The following is a 17,266-nucleotide window of genomic DNA, read 5'->3' on the forward strand; positions in this document are numbered from 1 at the left end:
CCCACCATTTACCTGCAAATTTCATGATTTCCTTATTTTTCATTGCTGAGTAATATTCCATTGTGTATATGTACCACAATTTCTGCATCCATTCTTCAGTTGAGGGGCATCTGGGTTGTTTCCAGCTTCTGGCTATTACAAATAAAGCTGCTACAAACATGGTTGAACAAATTTCCTTTTTGTGTGCTTGAGCCTCTTTTGGATATATGCCTAGGAGTGGTATGGCTGGATCTTGGGGAAGCACTATTCCTAGTTGTCTGAGAAAACGCCAGATTGATTTCCAGAGTGGTTGTACCAGTTTACATTCCCACCAGTAGTGGAGAAGGGTTCCTCTTTCTCCACAACCTCTCCAGCATGTGTTGGCACTTGAGTTTTTGATCTTGGCCATTCTCATGGGTGTAAGGTGAAATCTCAGGGTTGTTTTGATTTGCATTTCCCTAATGGCTAGTGAGGTTGAGCATTTCTTTAAGTGCTTCTCTGCCATTTGGTATTCCTCTACAGAGAATTCTCTGTTTAGCTCTGTTCCCCATTTTTTAAGTGGGTTACTTGGTTTGCTGCTTTTCAGCTTCTTTAGTTCTTTATATATACTTGATATGAGTCCTCTGTCAGATAAAGGGTTGGTGAAGATTCTTTCCCAATCTGTAGGAGGTCGCTTTGTTTTGATGATGGTGTCCTTTGCTTTGCAGAAGCTTTTCAGTTTCATGAGGTCCCATTTATTGATTGTTGCTCTTAGAGCCTGTGCTGTTGGACTTCTGTTCAGGAACTTTTCCCCTGTACCAATGAGTTCTAGGGTCTTCCCTACTTTTATTTCAAGCCGATTTAATGTGTCTGGTTTTATGTTGAGGTCTTTGATCCACTTGGACTTCAGTTTTGTGCAGGGTGATAAGTATGGATCTATTTTCATTTTTCTACATGTAGACATCCAGTTGGACCAGCACCATTTGTTGAAGGTGCTATCTTTTTTCCATTGTATGGTTTTGGCGTCTTTGTCAAAGATCAGGTGTCCATAAGTGTGTGGGTTTATTTCTGGGTCCTCTGTTCGGTTCCATTGATCCACCATTCTGTTTCTATGCCAGTACCATGCAGTTTTTAAAACTGTTGCTCTATAGTACAACTTAAGATCAGGGATGGAGATACCTCTAGAAGATCTTTTATTGTAGAGGATTGTTTTAGCAATTCTGGGTTTCTTGTTATTCCATATGAAGTTGAGAATTTTTCTTTTCAGGTCTGTAAAGAATTGTGTTGGTAATTTGATGGGCATTGCATTGAATCTGTAGATTGCTTTTGGTAAGATAGCCATTTTTACTATGTTAATCCTGCCAAGCCATGAGCATGGGAGATCTTTCCATCTTCTCATATCTTCTTCTAGTTCTTTCTTCAGAGATTTGAAATTTTTTTCATACAAGTCTTTGACTTCCTTGGTTAGGGTTACTCCGAGGTACCTTATGTCATTTGTGGCTATTGTGAAGGGTGTTGTTTCCCTAATTTCTTTCTCAGCCCTTTTGTCTTTTGTATACAGGAGGGCTACTGATTTTTTTGAGTTAATTTTGTATCCGGCCACTTTGCTGAAGGTGTTTATCAGCTGTAGTAGTTCCCTGGTAGAGCTTTTGGGGTCACTCACATATACTATCATATCATCTGCAAATAGTGATAATTTGACTTCTTCCTTTCCAATTTGTATCCCCTTGATCTCCTTCAACTGTCTTATTGCTCTAGCAAGGACTTCCAGAACTATGTTGAAGAGATATGGAGAGAGTGGGCAGCCTTGTCTTGTCCCTGATTTCAGTGGGATTGCTTTAAGTTTCTCTCTGTTCAGTTTGATGTTGGCTATAGGTTTGCTGTATATCGCCTTTACTATGTTTAGATATGTGCCTTGTATCCCTGATCTCTCCAATACTTTAAACATGAATGGATGTTGGATTTTGTCAAATGTTTTTTCAGCATCTAGGGAGATTATCATGTGGTTTTTTTCTTTCAATTTGTTAATATGGTGGATTACATTGATGGATTTCTATATATTGAACCATCCCTGCATACCTGGGATGAAGCCTACTTGGTCATGGTGGATGATATCTTTGATGTGTTCTTGTATTCGGTTTGCGAGTATTTTGTTCAGTATTTTTGCATCAATGTTCATAAGGGAGATTGGCCTGAAATTCTCTTTCTTTGTTGAGTCTTTGTGAGGTTTAGGTACCAAGTTGACTGTGGCTTCATAGAATGAGTTTGGTAATGTTGCTTCTGTTTCAATTTTGTGGAATAGTTTGAAGAGAACTAGAGTTAGCTCTTTTTTGAATGTCTGGTAGAATTCTGTGCTGAAACCATCAGGTCCTGGGCTTTTTTTGGATGGGAGACTTTCGATGACTGCTTCTATTTCCTTGGGGGATATAGGACTATTTAATTGATTTACCTGGTCCTGATTTAGCTTTGGTAAGTGGAATCGATCAAGAAAATTGTCCATTTCATTTAAATTTTCAAATTTCGTTTCGTATAGACTTTTGAAGTAAGTCGTAATGATTGCTTGGATTTCCTCAGTGTCTGTAGTTATGTCCCCCTTTTCATTTCTGATTTTGTTGATTTGGATGGTGTCTCGCTGCCTTTTAGTTAGCTTGGCTAAGGGTTCGTCTATCTCGTTGATTTTCTCAAAGAACCAGCTCTTGGTTTCATTGATTATTTGAATTGGTTTATTTGTTTCTAATTGATTGATTTCAGCCCTGAGTTTGATTATTTCCAGCCGTCTGCTCCTTCTTGGTGTGTCTGCTTCTTCTTTTTCTAGGGTTTTTAGGTGAGCCATTAAGTTGCTTGAATGCGCTGTCTCAAATTTCTTCTTGAAGGCACTTAGTGCTATGAACTTTCCTCTTAGCACTGCTTTCATTGTGTCCCACAAGTTCGGGTATGTTGTGTCTTCATTTTCATTGAGTTCTAGGAAGATTTTAATTTCTTTCTTTATTTCTTCCCTGACCCAGCTGTCTTTTAGTAGCAAGTTGTTCAGTTTCCATGTATGTGTAGGCTTTTTGCTATTTGTGTTGTTACTGAGGTCCAGCTTTATTCCATGGTGATCTGACAGGATACAAGGGATTATTTCAATCTTCCTGTATTTGTTGAGGCTTGCTTTGTGACCACCTATGTGGTCTATATTGGAGAAGGTTCCATGAGGTGCTGAGAAGAAGGTAAATTGTTTTGTGTTTGGGTGTAAGGTTCTGTAAATGTCTGTTACGTCCATTTGATTCATGATCTCTGTCAGAGATATTGTTTCTTTGTTTAATTTCTGTTTTGTTGACCTGTCCTTTGTTGAGAGTGGGGTGTTAAAGTCTCCCACTATTAGTGTGTGTGGATCTATATGTGGTTTAAGTTTTATCAATGTTTCTTTCACAAATGTGGGTGCCCTTGTATTTGGGGCATAGATGTTCAGGATTGTGATGTCTTCTTGGTGGAATTTTCCCTTGATGAGTATGAAGTGTCCTTCCCCATCTCTTTTGATTAATTTTGGTTGAAAGACTATTTTATCAGATATTAGAATGGCTACTCCTGCTTGCTTCTTGCGTCCATTTGCTTGAAAAGCCGTCTTCCATCCCTTTACCCTCAGGTAATGTTTATCTTTGTGACTTAGGTGTGTTTCCTGTATACAACAGATTGCTGGGTTTTGTTTACGTATCCATTCTGTTAGTCTGTGTCTTTTTATTGGAGAATTAAGTCCATTGATATTGAGAGAGAGTAATGACCAGTGGCTGTTAAATCCTTTGACTTTGATGTTGGCTGTGGTGATCAGGTTGTGTGCTTGGTTGCTTTTTGTTTTACTGAAGTGAGGTTATTTATTTCCTGTGTTTTCTTGAATGTAGCTAGCTTTCTTGGGTTGTATTTTCCCTTCCAGTGTCTTCTGTAATGCTGGATTTGTTTGTAGGTATTGTTGAAATTTGTTTTTGTCATTGAATATCTTGTTTTCTCCATCTATGAGGACTGAGAGTTTTGCAGGGCATAGTAGCCTGGGCTGACATCTGTGTTCTCTTAGGGTCTGCATGATATCTGTCCAGGCCCTTCTGGCTTTCATAGTCTCTGTTGAAAAGTCAGGTGTGATTCTAATGGGTTTGCTACTTGGCCTTTTTTTCTTGCAGCTTTTAGTATTTTTTCTTTGTTCTGTATACTTACTGTTTTGATTATTATGTGACAGGAGGATTTTCTTTTCTGGTCTAATTTATTGGGTGTTCTATAGGCCTCTTGTATTCTTATTGGCCTCTCCTTTAAGTTGGGGAAATTTTCTTCAATTATTTTGTTGAAAATATTTTCTGGGCCTTGGTGCAGGGAATCTTCTTTTTCCTCTATTCCTATTATTCCTAGGTTTTGTCTTTTTATGTTGTCTTGAATTTCTTGGATGGTCTGTGTCAGGAATTTTTTAGATTTATCATTTTATTTGACAAATACATCTATTTCTTCCATTGTATCTTCCACACCTGAGATTCTTTCTTCCATTTCTTGTAGCCTATTGGTTATGCTAACCTCTGTAGTTCCTGCTTTCTTCCCTAAGTTCTTTCTCTCCACAATTTCTTCCATTTGTGTTTTTTTTTAATTTTTCCAATTCTATCTTCAGGTCTTGAGCTATTTTGTTGGTTTCCTTCCCCTGTCTGACTGTATTTTCATGTTTTTCCGTCAATTCCTTCAGCTGTTTGTTTGAACCATCCACTGTTTCTTTTATTTCATTCAGTGATTTAAGCATTTCCTCTCTAAAGGCCTCATACTTTTTGGCTTCAGCTTCTTCTATTTCTTTTCGTATTTTATTTGTTTCCTCTGTTATCATCTTCTTGAGCATAGATGTTAGGTTGTCTCCTTGAATTTCATTTTTGCTGGGGTATCTAGGGCTATTTGCCCCTGGATAACTGGGTTCTGGAGATGCCATAATGCTCTGGCTTTTGTTGGTTGGACTTTTACGCTGTCCTCTACCCATTGGGCTATCTTAGTTGTTTGAATTTAGTTTCTGGTTGTTCCTGTACTCTTGTAGTGGAGAGAATCCCTTTGGCAGGAAGATGTTTTTTCCTGAAGGAAGCCTTCCCAGCTTTTTGGGTATAGTCCCTGGATGTCCGGTGTTTTTCAGGAGTTCCTACAGCTCACCTCAGGCCTAGAGACCTGGGTGGTAACTGTGGTCCTGATTAGTCAAGAGGGCTCTCCTCTCACCTCGAGAAGTCCTGGGGGCAGCTGCCCTCCTTCTGGGTTTCTTGCTGTAAATTTAGTGATCAGCTTCGGTAGTCTGTGGTGGGTGAGTACTGCTCTGGTGTCTTGGGGCACTCAGTTCTGTCTGTTTACAATCTGCAGTCTGCTAGACTTTCCCTAGGTGACCCCAGCAGCACGGTTTCTTCCTTCTCTGTGGGGTCCTCTCCAGACAGGGGTTCCCAGTCCCTGTTGTACTGGGGCGCACAGCTTGTCTGTACAACCACTGAGCTGAGTGCAAAGCTCTCTGCGCGCGGCAGGAGCTCGGCTGTGATGGCAGCAGAGACCTTCTGGGGAGAGACTGGGTGACCTGCGATCAGACCCGCAACCCTGCTTCCTCGTGGGGTCCCCCCGCGACTGGGACTCCCAGTCTCAGGTACCCTTGTGCCCATGGATCAGCCTGGGAAAGTGGCATGGACCCGCCCGCTTGTGGCTCCAGCCCGGAGACCCAAAGCCCGCGTTACCCGGGATTTCTTCCGGGTTCTGGCTGGGTAGCCGTGAGTTGACCCGACCGATTCCCACGCCGTGGGAGCCTCCCCTCACCTGGGAAACAGGTGATCGATGTAGTTTCAGGGCCCCGAGTTCAGTCTCCTGGTCTCTGCACGGAAAGTGCTGTCCTGCTGCTCAGACACGCTGTTTTCGGCGCTGCCATCTTGGCTCCCCCCACCTTGTTGAGAGTTTTTAATCCAATGAACTTTGCCTTCTTTGGGAAATAGACTTTTTTCAGGACTGTTGTTGGTTCTAATGCTAGCCCTCAAGATCTGGTTAAACCTATCCTTGTTATATAAACCTGCGTAAGTCATTATATCTGATTGGTTGATTAAACAGCCTATACCTGGGCAGGGCAGATTGAGGTAGGCGTGGCTAGGGTTCCCAGCTTTTGGGTTAAAGAGAGAATCATGGAGAGACAGACAGACAGACCGGAAGAGAGGAGGAAAGAGGATGCCACAATGGGTTAGCATGGAAAAGAAACCACATGGGTGAGAAGAAAAGACTCCCATATGAAAAAAATAAAAGCAAGTATTTATAAGATTATGGATGGAAGATAGTTTATATGAGGACGATTAAGGCTGATGGCATTGGATGGGGGCTGGGATATATATGGTGAGGTTACTGAGACACTGTAGGTGAAATATCTGCCCTGCCCAAGGTAAATAAGGCAACTATAAAATCTAACAGATGTCTGTGTCTTATTATTTGTGATAGCGGGTTACATACTACTGCTGTGATAACCTTAGGGCTAATAATAAACATTATATAGCCCAACATTTATTTTTATTTTTAATTTTTAATTTATAATAACACAGGACCATGGCTAGAATCTGTCATATGGGATTATCTCTATTAAAAATGGTGTGGTGAAGTTCGGGATTTTAGGGATTTTTATACATGTATATTGTTGCTGGTAAAATTAGGATTAGTTGTAATGGAGAAGAGTGGGTATATGGAACAGGTACCACTGACTTTATTGCTATTATCATTTCATCTTCCTGTGGGTGGATTAGAAGAGTAAAGCCTTGTGATTTCAGAGATTTTTCTGTCTTGGGAAAACAAGGTAAATGCTCAAATCTCAGATTCTACATCTGGAAAATGGGCATAAGGTTGTGGGTTTTCTGGGATATTAGGTTAGCTAGAAAGCTAGATAAAATTTCTAGTTCAAATGTACTCATTTGATACCAACAATTACTGTTGTATCTGATAGCATAAAGAGCTGTGTGTGGGCTTGCCCAAAATTCTCTATGAGTGGAGTAATTTTCTATGATTCAGAGGCTGATCATTCTAAGCCATATTATCATTCCATTTTCCATTCAGTTTCTTTTCTTTTCCCCTTTCTTTTGGGACACTGTCTGATGTAACTGCAGCTGACATTAAACTTGTTGTGTAGCTGAGGCTAACCTGGAACTTCTGATCCTCTTGCCTCTGCTTCTAGAGTGCTAGGATAGCAAGTATGTACCTCTGTGCTCCATTTGAGGATGCTGAGGATTTGAACTCAGGGTTTCGTGTACTGTAGACAAACCGTCTAAAAATTGAGTTACTTTCATAGCCAGTGTTTCTTTTCTGTGTGAATGAAAAATAAAATTCCCAAAAATATTTCTTTAAAATTTGTAAAATACTGTCTTGTAGAAAAAACTGTCAGATATTTTTGTAATATCTTCTGATCGTAGTCCAGAATTATGTATTTCTTTCTATTAGTGCCAAATGCTCTTATATTTATATCAGTTTATAATATATATGTAAAACAAGGTCTGTTTCTTTGAATAAATATGGGTTTATATATTTTTCTGGAATTATAGTATATTCAGCTTTGGGAGAAAACTAAATATTACATAAGTAGCTACTTGTAATTAATTAAAAAAGGTTTCTTTGAGATGATTTCCTCAGGCTGGAAGATATTTGACCCACAGTGTTGTTTTTATTATGTAAATGATATATAATACATTCTGGAATGCTCAAAGTGTTTGTTCTTTATATATAACATAGCTATAACTAAGCAAAGATAAAGATATAAAAGACTTATGAATAGAGGCCACTGGGAAAAGGTATGTAAAACATTTCCTAGAACTTGTTCATTTTTAAAGTAGCCGTTCCTAAAATTAGTTTACAGTAGTATTAGTAAGAATTTCAAGGTAAAGGTTCACAACAACAACAACAACAAAACCCTCTAAAATAAAAATCAGGCAAACAGGAAAACTCAACCACACTTATTTAGTATGCTGAAGAGCAAATATTTTTATGAGAGCTAGAAAATATAAGAAAGGAACATATTTTTGCAAATGATATTTAGGATCTGAGGCCTGTGTCCATGATGTTTCCTTATCTCTTTCTGTTTTAATTTACCTTTTTATAATTCATTTTAACTCTAGATTTTGTCCTTGGCTTTAATTCAGGAATTCTTGTGAAACTATTTTTGGAACAGTGTATGAAGATCTAACACAACAGTATTTTCATTGTCATTAGAGTTTTTTTGTTTGTGGCTTTGTCTAAACGATATGCATAAAATCTCATTCTGATAAATAACAATTATTAGCTAATATTTGTGTTTTCTTTTTCTGTAACAGAAACAAGTAAGAGTGCTAGTGAGCTTGTAGATATAACATGGAGTTCAAGTGAAAGTGATTTCTCAGATGAAGAAAAGGTAGCCCCTGAATTACAGAGAGATGGTGCACATGGCTGTAGAGCAGACAGGACTCTGTTATGTCCAGAAGATGGAGCCACTGAAGGTAAAATGCTGATTTTGTAAAGTCCACTGTTTTTTTTTAAATACCAGGTTCAGTAGTAGTGGAAGAATTTTTGTTTTATATATTTATTATGAATTATGACTTTACTGAGTTATATCCTCTATAGAAATTTTTTTTACATAATATTTCTCATGACAACTTTAAGAAATAAATATCATAGTGCCTTCATATTTTGTTTTTGCTTTATTTTTAAATTCATTTTTTATTTTTATTTTTTGTGAATTTCACATCATGCACTCCAATCCCACTCATCTCCCCTTCTCCTCATACCTGCCCTCCACCCAAATCTGTCCAAAAGGGAAAAACAATATCTTATTGTGGAAGCTGTAGTGTGTCACAGTTCATTCCCTGTTACACTCTTTTGTCCACAATTCTTTGCTTGTAAATGTTCTTTGCAATGAGTCATTGGTCTGGTTTGAAGCCTTTGTCTTCTGCTACACTGTCAGTATTGGAACCTTACTGGGACTCCTTTCAGATATCCTGTTGTTTCCTTGTGTCATGGAGATCCTGTAGTTTTGGGTATATAGGACTGGCTGCTTTATGCATGCCAGCAGTTCATCAATGGGTTAAATATTGGGGTGGGCCAATTTAAGGCCCTGGATCTGAGACTGAGAAGTATTTGAGCTGGTCATCCCACCAGCTCTCTCACACCCACACCATCAGTGTAAGCTCTCCTGCCCTTCCCAGATAGACTATCCAGTGCCTCTGCCATCAAGGGTAGAGCCAACTTTCCTAATCTCATGTCCATGGGCCAGGCTCATCTGTGCCCATGCCAGCTCTACTGTGCTGCCCAGATGAGGTGGAGGGACTGCTCTCCTGAATGCTGTAGCAGGTAAGAGACAGGGCACGTTCTCCCACTTTCATGACCCTGGTGCCAGCTCACTCACCATACGTGATGAGGGACAAGGGAGGGAGGGAGGGCATCTTTCCCTCATCTGCACCACCACACAGCAGACAATAGTCAGGGTCAGCTCTCCTATGTTCACACTCTCCAGCTGGCTAGCCTACAATCCCTACATTCAGGGCTCCCTCTGCTGTGCTGCCCAGGTGAGGTCCAGAGCCCACTGTGCTGCAGCAGGTAAGGGGCAGTGCCAGCTCTTTCACTTGCCTTAAGTGGCAGAGGCAAGGATGTGGGAGGGCATCTATCCCTTGTCCATGTTATAACATGGCAGACAAGTTGCGGGGCGGCATACCTGTGCTCCCCACTCTCCCCCACCCCTGTCAGCTTTAGAGGTACATGGCCTGTCAGATGTGTATTTAGCAAAGGATTTTCTCATTCTGTAGGTGGTTTCATCATTCCATGGCTTCAATTGTTATACAAGAGCCTTTTAATTGCATGATGTCCTATTTGATGATTGATGGTGATAGGAGTCCTTTTCAGAAAATTCTTGCTTATACCTACATATTATTTTCCTTATTTTCCCTCTAATAATTTCAGAGTTTTATGTCTTATATTAATGAGTTGCCTTAAGGTTGGCAACTCATTTGGAGTGAACTTTCATTCAGTGTGAGAGTAAGAGACCTAGTTTTGTTCTGCAAGTGGATATACAGTTTTCATATATGATTTCCTGAGGCTGTCATTTCTCCAATGTATTTATAGGCTGTAGTTACATGGTTTTACATGTGGGCCCTCTATTAAACACATTGATTTATGTATCTTTATTTTAAAAATTTATTTATTTGAAGTGTATGTGTGTATGTATGTATCCCTACAAGCATGTGTGTTTGTCACAGCTTGCATGTGGAAGTGAGACTAACTTTCTGGAGTTGGTATATGTGGTGGTTTGAATACTTGGCCACAGGGAGTGGCACTATAGGAGGTGTAGTTTGTTGGAGGAAGTGTGTCACTGTGAGGGTGGGCTTTGGGGTCTTGCTCAAACTACACTCAGTGTGATACACAGTCTCCCTCTGATGCCCATGGATCAAGATGTTGAACTCTCACTGGATGTGTGGTGCACACCTTTAACCCCAGCTCTAGGAGGCAGAGGCAGGTGGGTTTCTGTGAGTTTGAGGCCAGCCTGGTCTACAAATCGAGTCCAGGACAGGCAGGGCAACACAGACAGGCTAAACCCTGTCTCAAAAAATAAAAAAATAAAATAAAATAAGTAAATTAAGATGTCTGACTCTCCAGCACCATGCTGGCCTGTATACCAGCATGGTCTTGTTTTTGCATTTTACTTTTTGAGATAGAGTGTGTGTAGCCCAGGCTAGCCTTGAGCCTGAAATCCTCTTGTGTCCACCTCTCATGAAAACCTGTGCTACTGTACCTATTTTTACTGTGTGTCTTACAAACCCACACCACTGTGCCTGTCCTTACTGTGTTTTGTGTCTTACAAACCTGCACCTGTGTGCCTGTCCTTACTGTGTTTTCTGTCTTATAAACGTGCATCACTGTACTTGTCCTTACTGTGTTTTTTTGTCTTGCTGAAGTAATAAGTTAGGTTTTATTTACTTAGATTTAATTGGAGTTCTAGTTTCATTCTTTAATGCTACACCAGCTCTTCTAATTCCTAAGTAATGCCACACCTGTGCTTCTTCCAGGCTAACTTTTTATTAAAATGAATAAATATTGTAAGAATCAGTATATGGTAGAAGTTTAACTTAGTAATAGGTATCTGTTCTAATGATAGTTTATAGTGTATTTTGTTTATTTTAAAACAAGGCTTCTCCAAATTAGCACTTTTGTTTTCAAAATAAGCTTGTTGCCTTTACTCAGATTGTTCATGTTAGTTACTCCATCAGCTTAGGTCTGCTCAGACGTCTCTGGAAGATGCTTCAAATCCTCTCCCCACTGTGAATGCCATCCTGGCAACCACCAATGACATTTAGTAGTTATCTGATAATATAGTCTTTTGTGTTATATGAAGCTGATAACTGTTATGTTAGTAATTAACTTATGTTGATTGAGACTCATTGTGATATGACTCTTGGCTTGTCTTACATGATTTAGAACATAGTTTCAATATTAAAAACTGGGTGATTCATATTAATTATATCTTAATAAGGCTGATATTTAAAAACACTGTTGTCCTTTTCTACTAAAAGATATATTTGGTAGGTTATAAAATTCTGTTTGTAAATAGAAACATACTCTGGGCTAATTATTTAAAATGAATTAACCTTTCAGTACTTCAGGGTCTGAGAAGTGAGATGGTTGTGAGTTCAAAGGCAGCTTGGCATACCTATGGCGTTTCAACCCAGGCTTGGTTCCATATTAAGATCTTGTTCCAGAAAAAAACAAAAAAATAATGACTAGACCAATAAAGTGTTAGCTGTGCAAGTGTGAGAACCCAATCTCAATCCCGAGCAGTCATGTTAACAAAGGCTGGGCACAGCATGCGTCAGCCCGCGAATGGAAGACATAGGAAAATTCCTAGTGTTTACAGCTGGTTAGTTAGATCATCCTGCTTAGGAAGAGGCCCTGTCTCCAAGTACAAGGTTGAAAGTGATGCAGAAAGATACCTGACACTGACTTCTGGCCTCTACATACACGTACACACACGTGTGTGTGTGTATCCTCACACACTAGCCAATAAATTAAAAATTAGAATACTTAAAAGTGATATTATTTAACATATGTTGACTTTTCTTACAAAGGTGATCCTTAGGTAAAGAATAATGATTCTTTGAAGTATTTGTAGGCATGCATGTAGTTGCTGAACTGTCTCCATCTTGTTCTATAGTTGTTTAAATCTTTAATGGAGGACAAATACCATAGTTATCAAGACATTATTTTGTCTAAGACACAAAGCTAGGTATTAAATGTTATTTCCTTTTATACATACTCTATTTAATGAGCTAAAATATCTTCATTTTATTAAAAGAAGATTACGACTTATAAAAGGTCAGGTGAAGAGAGGCATATTAATTAGTACTCTATTTGATGATTCAGACCTAGGGATGCCTATGTTTAATAATATACTGCTTGCCAAATCTTTCTTCATTTTCTTTACAAATAATATCCCAGACCTAGGATTAGAATGTCTTGATTACAGGGTCCAGAATTGGGTTTAAGAAGGAAGAACTCTAAGTTAAAATTGTAAAAATATTTTTTTCTTAAAAATTTCTCTTCTTAGGCCCAAGGAAGTAGTTCAGTTGGTGAACAGAAGTTGCGCTCATTACCCAGAATCTATGGTTTTAAAGTCACAAGGCAGGGTTTAGTGATACACACCTTTTATCCCAATACTTGGAGGATCTCTGTGAGTTCAAGGCCACCTGATCTACATACCAGATTCCATTTCAGCCAGGACTAAACTATAAAACCCTATAAACAAAGCAAAACAAAACAAAATCAGTGGTGTAGGAATCTGAGCATTAGGGACAGAGATAGGCAGATCCTAGAGTCTTGATGGCTGGAGGGCCTTGTTTTCTTGGTAAGTTACAGGCCAGTGAGAGACTCTGTCTCAAAAAACACATATGACAGTGTATGAGGATCAACACAGTCATATATACCCATGCACACATGTACCTCCCCTCTCCACCCATGGACATAAATCTAGATAGTTCTGTCTTTTAGAGCTTTTGCAAAGACCCTCAGTCATAGGTTTTTCTCCACCGATGAAATGAGCTAGTTAAAGATTAAAGCATTGACAGATTTATTGGATGCAGATCTTAGGCAGGTTCACTACTTCCCAAGGAATGAGGCCAGTGAGGTCTCCATGGGGAGGAGACAGACAGAAAGAGGGAGAGGAAGAGAGAAAATGCAGAGAGAGGGAGGGAGCCAAAATGTCTGGCTTATATAGGGAAGCCCTGCCCCTGGGCTAGAAAGTTCAGGGTAGAGGGCAGGTATGCCAGCAGTGTCCTGTAACAGGTAGAATGCTGGGAGAACCTGGAGCGGAGGTCCATCCACTTTGATATATTAAATATTCACCTTAGCTGCTTGTCCCAGGTCTGAAACCCAACACTTAGCTTATTAGAAACCCAGTCTTCATTTGTAAAGTACATGGCATTACTATGGTTTAGTCATAAGATCCATGTTTTGTTTCTGGAATATTATTTAATATTGTAATATGTATGTTAGTTTTCTTTGGACTACTTAAAGTCAGTACCTTTTTTTTTTTTTCTCCCCTTTCACTTCCATATTTTCAATGTCCATGTCTGGATTTTGACAGACCCTTCTAAGACACTCTCTGTTTTGAGTGAAAACAAGAGTTTATAATGGTTTCTCCACAGATGTATAGTGTTAGTGGCAGCGCTGAGTGTGTGCTCCTTCAGCTCACATGACTTCCTGCTGTGATAATGCAGTGGCTAGAGAATATGTCGGGCACTTCCTTGCCTGGATTCTGAGTCTAAGTACACACTGAGACGTGAGACGTGAGTGGTGGTTTAACCTCTAGTTTTCTGTAATTAGTATAGTGTACTTTTACTGTATCTCCTCAAATCTTAACAGACTAAAAAAGTTATATCTATCTATCTCTCTCTCTCTCTCTCTCTCTCTCTCTCTCTCTCTCTCTCTCTAACTCTCTATCCATTTTTGTTTGTCTTTTCAAGACAGGATTTCTCTGTATAATAGCCCTGGTTACCATAGAACTTGTTCTGTAGATCAGGCTGGCCTTGAAGTCACAGAGTCTGCATGCTTCTGGCTCCCTAAGCACTGGGTTAAAAGTGTGCACTCGCCTGCCCAACAATAATGCTCGTATTTTTTAAGATTTATTTATTTATTGTTTATATAGTATTCTGTGTGGATTTGTGCCGACACACCAGAAGAAGGCAGTAGATCACACTGTAGATGGTTGTGAGCAACCATGTGGTTGCTGGGAATTGAACTCAGGACCTTTGGAAGAATAGCCAGTGCTCTTAAGCTTTGAGCCATCTCTCTAGCCCTCAGAATTTGTACTTTGAAGTATAGGGAATATTTATTTCATGTATAATGCCTCACAGTTTAATTTTTCTGTGATAACTACGTTCAGTTATTTAGGTATCTCAGATTAAATTTAGTATATTTAGTCATGTAATATATATGCATAATTTAACCTGTCTTAAAATTTTTCTAAGGTTGTAATGAGATTATGTTTATAAGGTAGAATGAAAATAAATTAGTTTTTTTTCTATATTGCTGAAAGATATTTCTTTTCAAACTAAGCAACACATTTTATTTTATTTATTTTTTAAGTTTTTTTTCTTTATTAATTACACTTTACTCACTTTGTATCGCCCCTGTGGTTCCCTCCCTCCCTCCTCCCATCCCAATCCCTCCCTTCCTCCACCCTCTGCCTGCATGCCCCTCCCCAAGTCCACTGATAGGGGAGGACTTCTTTTCATTCCTTCTGATCCTAGTCAATTAGGTCTCATCAGGAATGGCTGAATTGTCTTCTTCTGTGGCCTGGTAAGGCTGCGAGGGGGAGTTAATTAAAGAGCAGGCCAATCAGTTCATGTCAAGAGACAGTCCCTGTTCCTATTACAATGGAACCCACTTGGATACTGAACTGCCATGGGCTACATCTGTGCAGGGGTCTTAGGTTATCTCCATGCATAGTCCTTGGTTGGAATAGCAGTCTCAGGAAAGACCCTGTGCTCAGATTTTTTTTGGTTCTGTTGCTCTCTTGTCCTCTCCAGATCTTACTGTTTCCCACTTCTTTCCTAAGATTCCTTGCACTCTGCCCAAAGGTTGCCCATAAGTCTCAGTATCTACATTGATAGTCTGCAGGGCAGAGATTTTCAGAGGTCCTCTGTGTCAGGCTTCTGACTTGTTCCCTCTTTTCTCCTTCTTCTGATGTCCAGCCTCTTTGCCTTTCTAGATAGGAATTGAGCATTTTAGCAGGAGTCCTCCCTCTTGATTAGTTTCTTTAGGTGTATAGATTTTAGTAGGTTTATCCTATATTATATATCTATATGAGTGAGTATATATCGTGTGTGTCTTTCTGCTTCTGGGATAGCTCACTCAGGATGATCTTTTCCAGATCCCATCATTTACCTGCAAATTTCATGATTTCCTTCTTTTTTATTGCTGAGTAACAGTCCATTGTGTAGATGTACCACAATTTCTGCATCCATTCCTCCACTGAGGGGCATCTGGGCTGTTTCCAGCTTCTGGCTATTACAAATAAGGCTGCTACAAACATGGTTGAGCAAATGTCCTTATTGTGTACTTGAGAATCTTTTGGATATATGCCTAGGAGTGGGATAGCTGGATCTTGAGGAAGCGCTATTCCTAGCTGTCTGAGAAAGCGCCAGATTGACTTCCAGAGTGGTTGTACAAGTTTACATTCCCACCAGCAGTGGAAGAGGGTTCCCCTTTCTCCAAAATCTTTCCAGCATGTGTTGTCTCTTGAGTTTTTCATCTTAGCCATTCTGATGTGTGTAAGGTGAAATCTTAGGGTCATTTTGATTTGCATTTCCCTGATGGCTAATGAGGTTGAGCATTTCTTTAAATGTTTCTCTGCCATTCGATATTCCTCTGCAGACAATTCTCTGTTTAGTTCTGCACCCCATTTTTTAATTGGATTACTTGATTTTTTGCTGTTTAACTTCTTTAGTTCTTTATATATACTGGATATTAGCCCTCTGTCAGATATAGGATTGGTGAAGATCTTTTCCCAATCTGTCGGCTGTCGTTTTGTTCTGAGGACAGTATCCTTTGCTTTACAGAAGCTTTTCAGTTTCATGAGGTCCCATTTATTGATTGTTGCTCTTAGAGCCTGTGCTGTTGGTATTCTGTTCAGGAAGTTGTCTCCTGTGCCAATGAGTTCAAGGGTATTCCCCACTTTTTTTTCTAACCGATTTGATGTGTCTGGTTTTATGTTGAGGTCTTTGATCCACTTGGACTTCAGTTTTGTGCAGGGTGATAAGTATGGATCTATTTTCATTTTTTTACATGTAGATATCCAGTTAGACCAGCACCATCTGTTGAAGATGCTGTCTTTTTTTCCATTGAATGGATTTGGCATCTTTGTAAAAAATCAGGTGTCCATAAGTGTGTGGATTTATGTCAGGGTCTTCTATTCGATTCCATTGATCCAGCAGTCTGTTTCTATGTCAGTACCATGCAATTTTTAGTATTGTTGCTCTATAGTATAGCTTGAGATCAGGGATGGAGATACCTGATCTCAAGCTATACTATAGAGCAACAATACTAAAGATACCTGAAGATCTTTTACTGTAGAGAATTGTTTTAGCAATTCTGGGTTTCTTGTTGTTCCATATGAAGGTGAGAATTTTTCTTTCGAGGTCTGTAAAGAATTGTATTGGTAATTTAATTGCATTGAATCTGTAGATTGCTTTTGGTAAGATGGCCATTTTTATTATATTAATCCTGCCAAGCCATGAGCATGGGAGATCTTTCCATCTTCTGATATCTTCTCCTAATTCTTTCTTCAGAGACTGGAATTTTTTTTTCATACAAGTCTTTGACTTGCTTGGTTAGGTTCACACCAAGATACTTTATGTCCTTGGTGGCTATTGTAAAGGGTGTTGTTTCCCTAATTTCTTTCTCGGCCCTTTTGTCCTTTGCATACAGGAGTGCTACTGATTTTTTTGAGTTAATTTTGTATCCAGCCACTTTGCTGAAGGTGTTAATTAGCTGTAGGAATTCCCTGGTAGAGTTTTTGGGGTCACTCAGGTATACTACTATATCATCTGCAAATAGTGATACTTTGACTTCTTCTTTTCCAATTTGAATCCCCTTGATCTCCTTCAGTTGTCTTATTGCTCTAGCTAGGACTTCAAGAACAATGTTGAAAAGATATGGAGAGAGTAGACAGCCTTTTCTTGTCCCTGATTTCAGTCAGACTGATTTAAGTTTTTCTCCATTGAGTTTGATGTTGGCTATAGGGTTGCTGTATATCGCCTTTACTACGTTTAGATATGTGCCTTGTATCCCTGATCTCTCCAAT

At 39.3% G+C, this 17,266-nt stretch overlaps 1 protein-coding gene across 10 annotated transcripts in view; it reads left to right on the plus strand.

The window, feature by feature from the left end:
- Window positions 1-17,266, plus strand: part of Spidr (scaffold protein involved in DNA repair) — a 261,442-nt gene that overhangs the window by 25,778 nt on the left and 218,398 nt on the right. For 5 of the 10 annotated variants that reach the window (XM_060391053.1, XM_060391055.1, XM_060391058.1 and 2 more), the window contains one exon: window positions 8,256-8,417. The exons of the other annotated variants lie outside the window; for them this stretch is intronic. In XM_060391053.1, coding sequence (XP_060247036.1) covers window positions 8,256-8,417 — 162 coding nt within the window. The remainder of the gene's footprint in view (window positions 1-8,255; window positions 8,418-17,266) is intronic. 10 annotated transcript variants of the gene reach the window in all.

The sequence above is a fragment of the Meriones unguiculatus genome, chromosome 9 (assembly GCF_030254825.1).
Source record: "Meriones unguiculatus strain TT.TT164.6M chromosome 9, Bangor_MerUng_6.1, whole genome shotgun sequence".
Lineage (NCBI taxonomy): Eukaryota > Metazoa > Chordata > Mammalia > Rodentia > Muridae > Meriones > Meriones unguiculatus.